Below are 15,095 nucleotides of genomic sequence, written 5' to 3' on the forward strand. Positions count from 1 at the left end.
TCAAAAAACTTGTAAAACAAAATTAGAAATTAGCCTATATTATTAAAAAAGGAAAAAATAGCAGATACTGGTGAGGTTGTAGAGAAAAGGGAGTGCTTATACACTGCTGGTGGGATTGTAAATTGTAAATTCCCCTGTGGGAAGCAGTTTGGAGATTTCTTAAAGAACTAAAAATAGAATTATTATTATTATTCAACCCAGCAATCCCATTACTGGGTATAGTCCCAGAGGAAAGTAAAACATTCTACCAAAAAGACACCTGCACTCATATGTTATCACAGCACTATTCACAACAGCAAAGACACAGAATCAACCTATATGCCCATCAACAGTGGATTGGATTTTAACAATGCGGTGCATATACACCTTGAGACACTATGCAGCCATAAAAAGAATGAAATCATGTCCTTTGCAGAAAAATGGATGCATCTGGAGGCCATTATATTAAGTGAATTAATGCAGGAACAGAAAACCAAATACTGTATGTTCTCACTTGTAAGTGGGAGCTAAACAATGAATACACATGTACATAAAGATGGGAACAATATACACTGGGGAATACAAGAGAGAGGAGGCAGGGAGGGGAGTAGGGTTGAAAAACTATCTTTGGGGTACTATGTTCACTATCTGGGTGACTGTTTTGACTGAAGCCCAAACCTCACTATCATGCAATATAGTCATGTAACAAACCTGCATGTGAACCCCATTGATTGAGTTGGGTTATTTGTCCCCACTCAAATCTCATATTGAATTGTAATCCCCAATGCTGGAAGTGAGGCCTCGTGGGAGGTGTTTGGATCATGGGAGCAGATCCTACATGGCTTGCTGCTGTCTGCGTGATAGTGAGTTCTCTGGAGGTCTGGTCATTTAAAAATGTGTGGCACCTCCCCCAACCACTCTGTCTCTCCCTCTCTCTTGCTCCTGCTTTCGTCATGTGACATGCAAGCTCCTGCTTCACCTTCCACCGGGAGTAAAAGCTTCCTGAAGCCTTACGAGAAGCCATGTTTCCTGTAAAGCCTGCAAAACTATGAGCCCATTAAACTTCTTTGCTTTATAAATTGCCCCTGAACTTAAAATAAAAGTTAAATAAAAAAAAAAAAATTAAATGTAGATCCTAACTCTAAACCTAAATCATTATTGCTCACTCACCCTACAACAGTAGTGTCCAAAAAACTATTTTAAATACAGATCAGATGAAAATAAATAGCTACTTGTAATTCTCCTTGGAAAGATACGTATATCAAATCTGAGTATGATTTTTTACTTCATAAGTCCCTACCAGTTAAAGAGGAAAAAGGGCTAAATTCTGAACTGCAAGGTCTTTTGCATTCTCAGAACCAAGCCTAGTACAGGTCAGGTAATTTCACTTATCTGAGTTTCAAAGTCAAATGAAAAGAAGGTGACTGTTTAATATTTAAAAAGTCAAAATTCCAAGTGTTGACAAGAATATGAAGCAACTGGAATTCTCACACATTGCTAATGAGGTATAAATCAGAACATCAATTTGGAAAACTGTTTGGTTTCAATTGCTAAAGTTGAAAAACAAATACTGAATGACCCAGCAAATCCATTCCTAGATATATACATTCACTTAAAAGACTGGGACAGAAATGGTCACAACAGCACCATTCACAATAGCACCAAACTGAAATTTTACCCTAATGTCCATCAACAATAGAACAAGTAAACTAGTGTATTCACATAATGGCATACTATATCATAATGAAAATGAATAAGCTACAATCACACAATAAGAAAAAAATAAATTGCCCAGTCTCAGGTATTTGCAGTAATGCAAGAATGGCCTAACATACCCATTAATCTGATTTTTTTTTTTTTTTTGAAAGAAGGAAACAAGGAAAATAACAATCAAAAAATGCCTAGGTCCTTCCTTCTGTGTTGTGCCCCACCCACCCAAATTTCAGTCACTAATCACATGTTGGCTGAGGTATTTATGCCTTTTTTTCCTTCCCATGTGTGACTGTTAAGTCTATGCAGTGTTGTATTTTCCATGATTGTTAATTTCCCATTTTGGACAACCATGTTACTCCCTTAAAGTTTCAAATTCTTAAAGTTTCTCAGGCCAGGTACAGTGGCTCACACCTGTAATCCCAACGCTTTGGGAGGCCAAGGCAGGAGGATTGCTTAAGACCAGGAGATTGCAACTATCCTGAGCAACATCACAAGACTTCCATCTCTACAAAAATAAAAAATAAAATTAGTACACATCTGCAGTCCCAGCTACACAGGAGGCTGAGGCAGCAGCACTCAGCCCGGGAGTTCAAGGTTGAAGTCAGTACTACTGAGCTTATGCTTGGGTGACAGAGTGAGACTGTCTCAAAAAAGAAAAAAAAAGTTTCTCAACTGTTTAATTTTCCGTTATATTCACCGCTACTCCTGTAAATAGACCAAATAGTTACCTGTTCCGTCTTTTTAAGGTTTTAACTTTTTAAATTAAATTTGAATACATTGTTTACTTTTAGTGAACTATTATCAACATTCTTAACAGTGATCAAAAGTTAATTAATTAATTAATTAATTAATAATTAGACTAGAAAAGCTTCCAGCGAGGTAAGAGCTATTAGGTAAAGTATCAATAGATGTTATCCTAATTTGAAAAGGGTAGACAGGCTTTCAGGCAGAAGAAAAAAGAAAGCAAATAATGCAAACTATGGAGGATGTGGGTTTGTAGAACTGCATAGAAATCTGGTTGTCTGCACCCTGAGGTGGGTGGTGAGCAGCATCCCTGGGAAAAGAGGCTGGACAGGCATGAGGGAGGCTGCTGCACAGGCTTTTCATGTCTCAACAAAGAGCTTGGACGTTTTGTTGTGGCTGTGGAAAGAAAGAAACCGCTGTGGAATCTTAAGAATAATGTGAGGTTTACAAGGTTAGATTTGTGGCTTTGTTGAACGATAATTTCCTTATCACAAGGCAAGATTTCTGCTGCCTGACAGGTCTTTGCTCCTTCTTGATTCTTCAGGCAAACGAGGTCCTCCAGAGCTTCCTGCAGTCACAGGTGGTTATAGAGGACTCCATCCTGCAGTCAGACAAAGCCCTCACTGCCGGAGAGAAAGCCATAGCAGGTACAGGGACGGGGCTCAGCTTTCAGGCAAATGGGTAGGTTCTTGTAATACCCTCTTGATGTTCAGAAAAAAGGATTTTCCTTCTACCAGGAGCTTTCTTCTCATAGGGAACACATGCTCTGCTAAAACTGAAAATAACAAGGGGAGTTGGGATTGAACATTCAGCCACTCAGTTTCTTCCCACAACATTCTTAAACATGCTCATGCTGACATGGCTAGTGGGAGAATTCAGAGATTCTCAATTCCCCACCTTGGTGCTTTTTACAATGTCAGTTTGGCCTCTGAACTCAGGAGAATAGAACTCAGACAAGACTGTTACTTCCTTTTTTTTTTTTTTTTTTTTCTTTCCAACTTGTATTTTAGGTCCAGAGGGTACACAAGTAGGTTTGTTACATGGGTAAATTGTGTGTCATGGGAATTTGTTGTACAGATTATTTCATCACCCAGGTAATGAGCACAGTACCCAATAGATAGTTTTTCAATCTTCACCCTCTTCCCATCCTCCACCCTCAAGTAGGTCCTTGTGTCTATTGGACCCTTTGTGTCCATGTGTACTCAATATTTAGTTCCCACTCATAAGTAAGAACACGTGGCATTTGGTTTTCTAGTCCTGCATTAATTCTCTTAGGGTATTGACCTCCAGTTCATCCACAGTGCTACAAAGAACATGATTTCATTCATTTTATGGCTGTGTAGTATTCTAAGGCATATATGTACAACATTTTCATTATCCAGTTCACCACTGATGAACATTTAGGTTGATTCCACATCTTTGCTATTGCAAATAGTGTACCGATGAACATGCACATGCATGTGTCTTTATGGTAGAATGATTTATTTTCCTTTGGGTATATACCTAGTAATGGGATTGCTGGGTCAAATGATAGTTCTGTTTTAAGTTCTTTGAGGACTCTCCAAACTGCTTTCCACAGCAGCTGAACTAATTTACAATCCCACCAGTGGTGTATAAGAATTCCCTTTTCTTGGCAACCATGCCAGCATCTGTTATTTTTTGACTTTTTAATAACAGCCCTTCTGACTGGTATGAGATTATATCTCATGTGGTTTCTATTTGCATTTTTCTAATGATTTATGATGTTGAGCATTTTTTCATATGCTTGCTGGCCATGTGTATGTCTTCTTTGGATAAATGTCTGTTAATGTCCGTTGCCTGTTTTTTTAATGGGGTTATTTGCTTTGTTCTCAATTTCTTTAACTTCCTTATAGATTCTGGATATTAGATTTTTGTCGGATGCATAGTTTGCAGATATTTTCTCCCATTCTGTAGGTTGTCTGTTTACTCTGTTGATAGTTTCCTTTGTTGCGCATGAGCTCTTTAGTTGAATTAGGTCCCACTTGTTAATTTTTTGTTTGGTTGCCGTGGCTTTTGAAGTTTTCATCATGAAATCTTTGCCAGTGCCTATGTACAGAATGGCATTTCCTAGGTTTTCTTTTGGGGGTTTTATAGTTTTAAATTTTACATTTACATCTTTAACTCCTGTCAAGTTGATTTTTGTATATAGTGAGAAGATGGGGTCCAGTTTCAATCTTCTGCATATGGCTAGCCAGTTAACCTAGCCCTAGAATGAGTAGGGCATTCTTTCTCCATTGCTTTTTTGTTAGCTTTACCAAAGATCAGATAGTTGTAGGTGTGTGGTATTATTTCTGCTTTCTTTAACCTTTTCCATTTGTTTATGTGTCTGTTTTGTTTTGTTTTGTTTTTTGACCAGCACCATGCTATTTTGGTTATTGTAGTCTTGTAATATAGTTTAAAGTCAGGTTGTGTGATGTCTCTGGCTTTGTTCTTTTTGCTTATGAGTGCCTTGGCTACTCGAGTTTTTTTGTTGTTGTTGTTGCATGCGGATGTTAGAATAGTTTTTACTAATTCTATTTTTAAAAAAGTCATGGATAGTTTGATAGGAATAGCATTGAATATGTAAATCACTTTGGGCAGTATGACTATTTTAACAACATTGATTCTTCCTATCCATATGCAAGGAATGTTTTTCCATTTGTTTGTACAGTCTCAGATTTCTTTCAGCAGTGTTTTATAATTCTCTTTGTAGAGATGTTTCCCCTGCCTGATTAAACCTAGGTATTTTATTCTTGGTTATTCACAATGGCTATTGTGAATAGGATTGTGTTCTTGGTTTGACTTTCAACTTGGACATTATTGGTGTGTAGAAATGCTACTGATTTTTGTACATTGATTTTTTATCCTGAAACATTGCTGAAGTTTATCAGATGAAGGAGCCTTTGGGCAGAAAGTATGGAGTCTTCTAAGTACAGAATTCTATTGTCTATGAAGAGAGATAGTTTGACTTCCTCTCTTCCTATTGGATAACTATTTTTTCCCCTTTGCCTGATTTCTCTGACTAGGACTTCCAGTACCACATTGAATAGGGAATTGTGAGAGTGGGCATCCTTGTCCTTTTTTGGTTCTCTAGTGAAACGTTTCCAGCTTTTTCACATTCAGTATGATGTTGGCTGTGGGTTTTTCATAGATGGCTCTTATTATTTTGAGGTATGTTCCTTTGAGGCCCAGTTTGTTGAGATATTTTAACATGAAATATTGAATTTTATCAAAAGCCTTTTCTGTGCCCACTGAGATGATCGTGTGATTTTTGTTCTGGGTCCCGTTTGTGTGATGAATCAATTTATTGATTAGCATATGCTGAATCAATCTCGCATTCCAGGAATAAAGCCTAATTGACAGTGGTGGATTTGCTTTTTAATGTGCTGCTGGATTTGGTTTGCTAGCATTTTGTTGAAGATTTTTTCATCCATGTTCATCAGGAATATTGTCCTGCATTTTTCTTTTTTTGTTGTGTCTCTGCCAGGTTTTTAAAATCAGAATGATGCTGGCCTCATAGAATGTATTAGGAAAGATTCCCTCTTCCCCATTTTTTTGGAATAGTTTAGTAGAATTGGTATCAGCTCTTCTTTCTATGTCTGGTGGAATTGACTGTGAATCTGTCTGGTCTAGGACTTTTTCTGCTTGGTAGGCTTTTTAATACTGACTCAATTTTGGAACTTGTTATTAGACTATTCCAGGTTTCAATTTCTTCCTGGTTCACTTTTGGGAGGTTGTATGTTTCCAGGAATTTATCCATTTCTTCTAGGTTTCTTGGTTAGTGTTGGTTAGTGTGCATAGTGGTGTTTATAATTGTCTCCGAGGATTTTTTGTATTTCTGTGGAGTTGGTAGCAATGTCCCTTTTGTCATTTTTTTATTGTGTTTATTTGGATCTTCTCTTGTTTTGTTCTTTATTAGTCTAACTAGAAGTATATCTATCTTATTTATTCTTCCAGAGAACCATTGTTTTCATTGATCTTTTGTATGGTTTTTCTTGTCTCCATTTTGTTCACTTCAAGTCTGATTTTGGTTATTTCTTGTCTTCTGCTAGCTTTGTGCTTGGTTCACTTTTGTTTTTCTAGTTCCTCAAGGTGTAATGTTAGATTGTTAATTTGAGATATTTCTAACTTTCTGCTGTAGTTGTTTAGTGCTATTAACATTCCTCTTAACACTGCTGTAGTTTTGTCTCAAAGATTCTGGTAGTTGTATCTTTGTTTTCATTAATTTCAAATAATTTATTTCTGCCTTAAAATTCACTGTTTACCCCCAAATCATTCAGAAGCATATTTTCTAATTTTCAAGTAATAATACGGCTTTGAGAGATATTCTTTGTGTTGATTTCTATTTTTACTGCATTGTGGTCTGAGAGTATTGGTATTATTTGGGTTTTTTAAAAAAAAATTTGTTAAGAATTGCTTTATGGCAGAGCAAGGGGTCAATTTTAGAGTATGTGCCATGTGCAGATGAGATGAATGTATATTCTGTTATTGTTGGGCGGAGTGTTTTGTAGATGTTTGTTAGGTCCATTTGGTCAAGTGTCAAGTTAGGTCCTGGATATCTTTGTTAGTTTTTTGCCTAAATGATCTGTCTAATATTGTCAGTGAAGTGTTGAAGACTCCAACTATTATTGTGTGGTTATCTAAGTCTCTTCATAGGTCTCTTTGAACTTGTTTTATGACTCTAGGGTTCTCTAATATTGGGTGCATACATATTAGTATAATTAAGTCTTCTTGTTGAATTGAAACTTTTACAATTATGTAATGCCCATCTTTATCCTTTTTGGTCATTATTGGTTTGGAGTCTGTTTTGTCTGAAATAAGAATAGCAACCTCTGCTGTTTTTGTTTTCCATTTGCTTGATAGATTTTTCTTCATCCCTTTTCTTTGAGCCTATTGGTGTAATTGCATGTGAGATTGGTCTCTTAAACATAGAAGACAGTTGGATCTTATTTCTTTATGCAACTTGCCACTCTGTGCCTTTAACTGGGGTGGTTAGCCCTTTTACATTCAAAGTTAATATTGATTTGTGTGGGTTTGATCCACACTTGATTTTGTTGTTGTTCTGTAGTGTCAATGATCCACGTACTGAAGTGTGCTTTTGTCATGGCCGATAATGGTCTTTCATTTTCATGTTTAACACTCTTTTCAGCAGCTTGTGTAAGGCAGGTCTGGTGGTAACAAATTCCCTTAGCATTTGCTTGTCTAAAAAGGATTTTTTTTTTTTCTTATGAACCTTAGTTTGGCTGGATATGAAATTCTTCCTTGGAATTTCTTTTCTGTAAAAATGCTGAATATAGGTCCCCAGTCTCTTCTGGCTTGTAGGGTATCTTCTGAAAGTTCCACTGTTAGCTTGATGGGATTCCCTTTGTAGAAGACCTGCCCCTTTTCTCAAGCTGCCTTTTATTTTTTTATTTATTTTTATTTTTTTTTTGCGCTGACCTTGGAAAATCTGATGACCATCTCACATGTGTTGGGGATGGTCATCTTGTATAGGATCTCACAGGGCTTCTCTGATTTCCTGAACTTGAATGTCAACCTCTCTAGTGAGATTGGGGAAATTTTCATGGGCATTATCCTCAAATATGTTTTCCAAATTGCTTGCTATCTTTCCCTCTCTTTCACGGGTGCCAATGAGTCATAGGTTTGGTCTCTTTACATAATATCAATATCATATTTCTCTGAGATTTTGTTCATTCTTTTTTATTCTTTATTTTTGTTTGATTAAGTTGATTTGAAAAATGCATTTTCAAGCTCTGAGATTATTTTTTTATCTTGGTCTAGTCTACATTTAATACTCTGATTGTATTATGAAATTCTTGTAGCATGTTTTTCAGCTCTATCAAATCAGTTTGGCTCTTTTTTAAAATAGCTATTTCATCTTTTAGCTCTTGAGTTATTTTACTGAATTCCTTCAATTCCTTGGACTGTATCTCAACTGTCTCCTGAATATCGATAATCTTCATTGCTACCCAGATTCCGAATTCCATGTCTACTATTTCAGCCATTTCAGTTTGTTTAAGAACTATTGCTGAGGAGCTAGTGGACTCATTTGGAGGTAAAAGGCCAGAGTTCTTTCACTGTTTCTCATCTGTGTGGGCTGATACTCCTTTTGTCTTTGAAGTTTCTGTTTCTATTATGGGTTTCTGGCTTTTATATTATTTTATTCTCTTGAAGATTCAACTGGTATAAGTTGGGTTCATTTGACCAAGTTGTTTTTTTCTGGATGATTTCAAGGGGCCAAGGCTCAGATCAGCACTCCTGGGCTGGGGGCTTGAACCTTAGTAGGCTGGGACCAGGCCCATGGCTTTGTTCTCTGGCCCCTCTAGGTTAAGCACCTGCTGTGCTGCAGGGGGCAACTTGTTCCTGGTTAACTGGCAACAACACGCCAATGAGGGGTGCTGGCAAAAGTACTTTCTCAGAGCAGTGGCAGCGGGGTCCAAGGTCATGGGTGAGCAGCAGCAGCAGCAGGGCAGTCGTGCTGCAGGTTCTGTGCACGTGCATTGGTGGTGGCATGTTGACAGGGTCTGCATAGGTGTGTGTACCAGCAAAGTGGTGGTGAGAGGCTGCAAGCGAGTGTGTGCCAGCAAAACACTGGGGAGAGGGTGCATTGAGCGCACGCTGGTGTTAGCCCATCTGCTGAAGCTCTATGATGGTTAGGTAGGGTATGTCAGCAAAGAAGATATGGTGATGGCTGCTGGAAAGTGCTTCGGTTTGGCATCTGACGTTGCACTTTAAGTGGATGCAGTTAGGCAGGGACCATGAGAGAGGCTAGCAGACTTGGAGATGCTCAGATCATACTGGACCCATCCCACAGGCAAGATAGCCCAGTTCTATCCAGGACCAATAGTTGGCAAAAGCCAAAGCCACATATTTGGGCAGGGCAAGCCTTGGGGGATGGGAGATCCTGGTTGTGCTCCACTGCAGCCATTCCTGTGCCAAATATCTAGGCTCCACACGGGCCAGAGTCCTGTCCCTACCAACTCTCCAAGCAGCTGTCTTTGCCAGCTCAAACATCTATGGGAGTTGTGGGGTCTCTTAAAGCTAGGATTCTAGAGGTCCCTGGTGAGAGTGGGCCACTTTGCACCAATTTACCTCACCTGTGCAAGGTTCCCAGCTTCCTCTCCCTTCAGCCTTGGGTCTGCATCCTTCCTTCATCCACTCTCAATGCCTTCCTTCTGAAGTCCTGCTTGGAGTTTGTCAGTCTTCTCTATGGTCTGTTCTCTCAATGGGAGGAGCTCTTCCTGACTCCATATACTTAGCCATCATGGTTCTTCTTCCACCTGACTGTTATTTTCTTCCCTCTGTAAAACCTCTGTGGAACAGCTATGCAGGCTAAGAAGGAGGCAGCTGAGAAGGAACAGGAGCTGCTAAGACAAAAACAGAAGGAACAGCAGCAAATGATGGAGGCTCAAGAGAGAAGCTTCCAGGAAAACATAGCCCAACTTAAGAAGAAGATGGAGAGGGAAAGGGAAAACTATATGAGAGAACTGAGAAAGATGCTGAGTCATAAGCTGAAGGTGAGTCTGGATGAAGCTTGGCAGTGCTTGAGGCACAATGCCAGTTCCTCAGTTAGGGAAGGGCCAAAATTTTAAGCTCAGTCAAGATTCCAGAAGGAAACACAAAAGGTATATATTTCACTTAAATTTCAAATACATGTGAATTCTACTGAAGTCTGTAAGTTTACAAGACTCCAGCACTTTCTGTCACGTTAGACTTTGGAGAGTACACATGACATCCCCCAGGGTGCTGGGCTGCTGTTTGTGGTGATTATAGGATGGTCTCACTGTGCCCCAATTAATTAGGACCTTAGTCCACCAGCCCTTAGGATTCTTGGCACAACCATCAAAAGGACCCAAAATAGATCCATCTGGATGAAAGTATCAGATTTGGCTTAATATGAAATGATACTGAATGATCTCAAATTGCTCCATTTGTTTCTGTATCTGCCTGGCCCATCCTATACAACTAGAGTAAAATATATTCCTTGTCCCAACCTGGAACTTGACGACCTGTGTTTTATACAGGGTCAGCAGTCCCCATTATTTGCTAGATGAGCATGACCTTGCTACATTGGTGAAAAGGGGAATCAATTAGAATTAAACCTGCATTCCCTCTTGAAGGGCATTCATTGTGCTGGAACAAAATTCCTCCCTACCTCCAGTGAGATGGTGCTGAGGAAATGTCACAAAGGTGTAAATCATGGATACTCCCACTATTCAGGTCCAGTCGTCTGAAATGTCAGACAAACCCATCAAAGAGTTTCTAAGATGTTAGAGAAATGGACATGTGTTTAATGAAATTGTTAAATACAAAACTCTGACTCTTAAAAATTGGGAATTTTCCAAAGTAGGCTCTTTTACTTTTATAGGTCCTAGAAGAACCACTTACTGAAGGATTCAAAGAGATATTTGAGTCGTTAAATGAAGAGATTAATCGACTGAAAGAAGAGATTGAAGCAGCTGAAAATGAAGAGCCCTCAGTGTTTTCACAGATTCTTGATGTGGCTGGCAATATGTTTATTGCAGTGCTACCTGGGGCTGCTAAGTTAGTTGATTTAGGGATGAAAATTCTTAGCTCTTTTATGTAATAGGCTGAGAAATCCTGGTAAAAAAATTATGAAATGAGGTTTCTTTTGTTAAAATGGTGTAACACTGTTTCTCATTTTAAAAGTATATGTGTTATTGCAGTTTCCTTTAAGAAAAGTTTAAAATTAAAAAGCAAATTTCAAAGAATATTATGGCCTGAAGTTCATAAAAACAAACTTAATTTTGACTGAAGTAATAATTAATAGAAATGGTGAACAAGTTAGAAGATAAAATTATCCTAGAAAAGATTTAAATAAAGCAAAAAGACAAATGGTAAGATGAAGAAATTATTTTCAATTAATGTTATAGTCACAGAGATAATTTAAGTTATAATTAGCTCTTGTAAATCAGTGAGAAGAGAGTAACACCACATCTTTTAAACAGGCAAAAATATGATAAAAATGTTTAATTTTACTGACAATAAAAGTCGTGCAAAGAAAAACTATGAGGTTCTTGCTTCAATTTATCATGGGCATGAAAGAACAGTTTGACAGGGCACTGAGCTGGCAAGTCTTTGAGGATATTGTCAGTGTCTCATATTTGCTAATAAGAGTGTGAACTGTTGGAATCATATATGAAATATTTAAGTGCACATACTTTTGATCTAGCATTTCCACATTTAGAAATCTATCATATAGATTGATTTACTCAAGTCGAAAATTTTATGTGTAATAGTATTTATGTTGTGGCATTGTTGTAATGCCAAAGGACTGAAAAAAAAAAATTAAAGTCCCTCTTTCAGGTACTGATAAGGAAAATCTTGGGAAATACTTGTAAAGGGATACTCTACAGCTACTAAAATGAAGAGAGAAGCTCTATTTGAACTAATATGAGAAGTCTCCAAGATGTATCATAAGTAAAAAAAAAAAAAAGATGCAGGAAACATGTATAATTACTACCACTGAATTTAGAAAATAATAAATGTGTGCATATATTATCTCCTTCTGGAAAAATAGAAAATAATCTAGTATACATGGTCACAGCAGGGATGAACCTGAATGTTTGAGGTGAGAAATGAGAAGATAACTCATTTCACATCATATATTCTTCTGTGCCTTTATTTTTTTTATAAAAATTGATTGCATTAATGTTATATTTATTGTCTTTGTTGAGTGCTTTAGGTTAACAAATACAGATTTCATTTAGTTCTTACTATAACCTTGAAGGACAAATGTTATCTTTGGTTTATGGATAATAAAAGGAAGATAGGAAGATTAATCTATTTGCCCAAGATCATCCGTTAGGTTGCCAAGTTATGACCTCAACTTGTATTTCATAACTCCAAATCCACTACATGGACTCTATTATCAAGGACTGGAATAATCACTCTTAAACTGGGTTGTCAGACATATCAAAAGCGAAACAAAGATAAGATTGTCAAGATGAACACAAATATAATATACTTAGTTGAAAAAAATGATATATTAAAGGATTCTATACTACTTATAAAGTCTTCTTTTCTTGCATTCCATATAGGGAGCTCCATTTAGTTATAAAGAATTGCTGCCGCAGCATGGATTTGATCTTTGATCTAATTCTTTCAAGATTTTGGGAGGCCAAGCACTGATTGCAAATTCTTATGAAAATCTCTTGTTCTTTCCTCTTCCAAGGTGTCACGAAGTGAGAAAAAATTCCTCTGATTTGTGCACTCCAGAAGTCTTTCACTCTTTTGGCAATATGGTTTTGTCCTTCTCTCTTGAGGCTTTCTATACATTTGTCCTCTTCATGCAGGAAGCATTAACCAGGGTAACCTCAGCACCATAGTAAATTACATTCTATTGTAGCACCTCTACCAACACCGCGAGCACATAGCCTCCACCTCCATCCAGCCTCTCAGGGAGCTGAAAGTACTTTTTATATGCTAATCCACCGAAAAAAAGCATACTTTGTGATCTTCTGTGCCTTTAATATTTTATATGAATGTATTAAGGATATGTATTCAAACACGGATAAAAACAATTATTAAAATTAAAAACAAAATAATAATGATTGGATGGGGGAGTTCCCATGATAGGAAGAAGTGATTAATACCACTAGAAATAGCATAAGTCAGCTCAACAGGAAAAGCCAGCTCATCAGAACAAGGAACTAAAAAGGGCACAGGACATGCATCCTAATTTCATTTTTATTATGACTTTTCAATAAAGATTTCAAAGTTTATTCCAAAGTATATTTTCAGATACAAAGTCCCCTGGGATGTTTCTTAGAATGGTCTCTAAATGCTGTCCCACATTTATAAAGACGATGAAGTAGAAGGAAATTTTTTTTTCAGCTCAACATTTTAGGAATTTGTTTTGGCTTTCTAGTTCTCAGTACTTGAATGAACCCAAACTCCTTATAAGTCCATAAGCTGGGCATGTTCTTTTGACTGAGGGTCTTTGCAAAAGGGGCAAAGATTTCTTAAAACCCTGCTTCCTCACCCTATATCTGTTATTTCTCAGCCCCTGCTCATCCTTAAAGTGTCCTACTTCCTAACTTTCCAAGGCTGGATGAGATGCCCTTCTTGGTTTTGCCATAGCACCATCTTGTCACTCCTACCATTGAAGATGTTATATAATTGTAACATTGAAAATGCCTGTTTACCCTTGTCTACTACCTTTGATCTCAGATGCTAGGTCTTCTTCATCAACTTATCTTTACTTCCAAGCACAAAACCCACCACATAAGCTCAGGTGTGAGCTAAGTACATAAGCTACCCTCTGATATGGCCCCAATTTACCATAACCTCACTGTATTCCCAATTTCTAGAGCTCTCAAAATAAAGGACACAATTTTAGAAACTAGTGCAGAAGGGAGTCACTGAATTAGAAAGAACATGCACACTTGTCTGAATTTACTCTGTCCTCTTTGAGGGACTGGACAGCACATGGTTCCTGTTTCCTCAAGCTTCTCACCTACGATAATCACCCCAGAATGAAGTCACTGCCTTTGGCTCACAGGGCAATTACAATGTTCAGCATAGTGAAGGAAGGGCCAGAAACTTAGGAAAAAAAGGGCTCCTCTAGCTAATAAACAAGTATTCATCTTCATTTACCCTTAAACTATACATAATTCACAAAGATTCAATTGTTCCTGGAGCTATTTTATGGTTCCCTGACATAAACAATAGATTTTATTGTTGAGAAGAGAAAAAGCAGCTGATTTCCTAGAATTACTTCTATTTTGAAATAACCCTGCTCTACTTTCACTTTCAATGTCACCAATATTCACACACACACACACACACACACACACACGATCCTACTCTCTTCTCTCATTGTTTATTTTTTTTTCTCTTTCTTTTAGAGACAGCGTGGAACAGAGATATAATGTGATATTAATTAAATTGATTTTTCAAGTTAGAATCTCACGTAATGACTTGCTAGTTTGCAGTTGCTCAATGGCTTTAGTTAAACATTACTTAATCTCTTTCTCTTTTTCCTCCTTGGACAAGGAGAATAACAAACACCCCGTATTTTGAAGCAGAATTGTGTTGTTTAAATAATATATGTAAATAATCTGGCCTAGAAAGTAATTGATAAATAAGAAATGTTATTGTTGTTCACTCACCAAACACAGAGGTATTTTAGTGAAGTGGTTGATGGTATGGGTTTTAGAGGAAGACTTGGGTTCAAATCTTACTTGGTAGCTCTGTAATATTAACAAGTTGTTAAATTTCTTGGTAACATTGTGGTGAAATTATTGTAGAATGCAACGGGAAATGGGTGCCGTGGTTCAAACCTGTAATCCCAGCACTTTGGGAGGGCAAGGCAGGACAATCACTTGAGACCAGGAGTTGGAGATCAGCCTTACAACATAGTGAGACTTCATATCTACCCCTCCGACACACACGTGCGCACACACACACACACACACAAGCTGGTATGATGTCTCATTGGTAGTCCCACCTATCAAGAAGGCTGAGGCAAAAGGATAACTTAAGCCCAGAAGTTTGAGATTAGAGCGAACTGATTATGTCTTTGCACTCCAGCTTGGACAACACAGAAAGAACTTGTCTCTAAAAAATAAACAAATACAAAATAAGAATAAAATGGTCTGATTTGTATAAAGAAGTTATCACTGTGTCTGTATCAA

At 37.6% G+C, this 15,095-nt stretch overlaps 1 protein-coding gene across 2 annotated transcripts in view; it reads left to right on the forward strand.

Moving 5' to 3' along the window:
- The window catches only part of LOC105482816 (guanylate binding protein 7), a 46,725-nt gene extending 34,304 nt beyond the window's left edge, over positions 1–12,421 (forward strand). Inside the window, exons 9-11 of one of the 2 annotated variants that reach the window (XM_011743164.2) lie at positions 2,981–3,083; positions 9,760–9,953; positions 10,805–12,093. In XM_011743164.2, coding sequence (XP_011741466.2) covers positions 2,981–3,083; positions 9,760–9,953; positions 10,805–11,023 — 516 coding nt within the window. In that variant the 3' untranslated portion in view covers positions 11,024–12,093. Of the gene's footprint in view, positions 1–2,980; positions 3,084–9,759; positions 9,954–10,804 lie in introns of both variants that reach the window. The other variant, XM_071083185.1, reaches the window with a different exon arrangement.
- Positions 12,422–15,095: the final 2,674 nt, after the last annotated feature.

Source organism: Macaca nemestrina, chromosome 1, assembly GCF_043159975.1.
Source record: "Macaca nemestrina isolate mMacNem1 chromosome 1, mMacNem.hap1, whole genome shotgun sequence".
Lineage (NCBI taxonomy): Eukaryota > Metazoa > Chordata > Mammalia > Primates > Cercopithecidae > Macaca > Macaca nemestrina.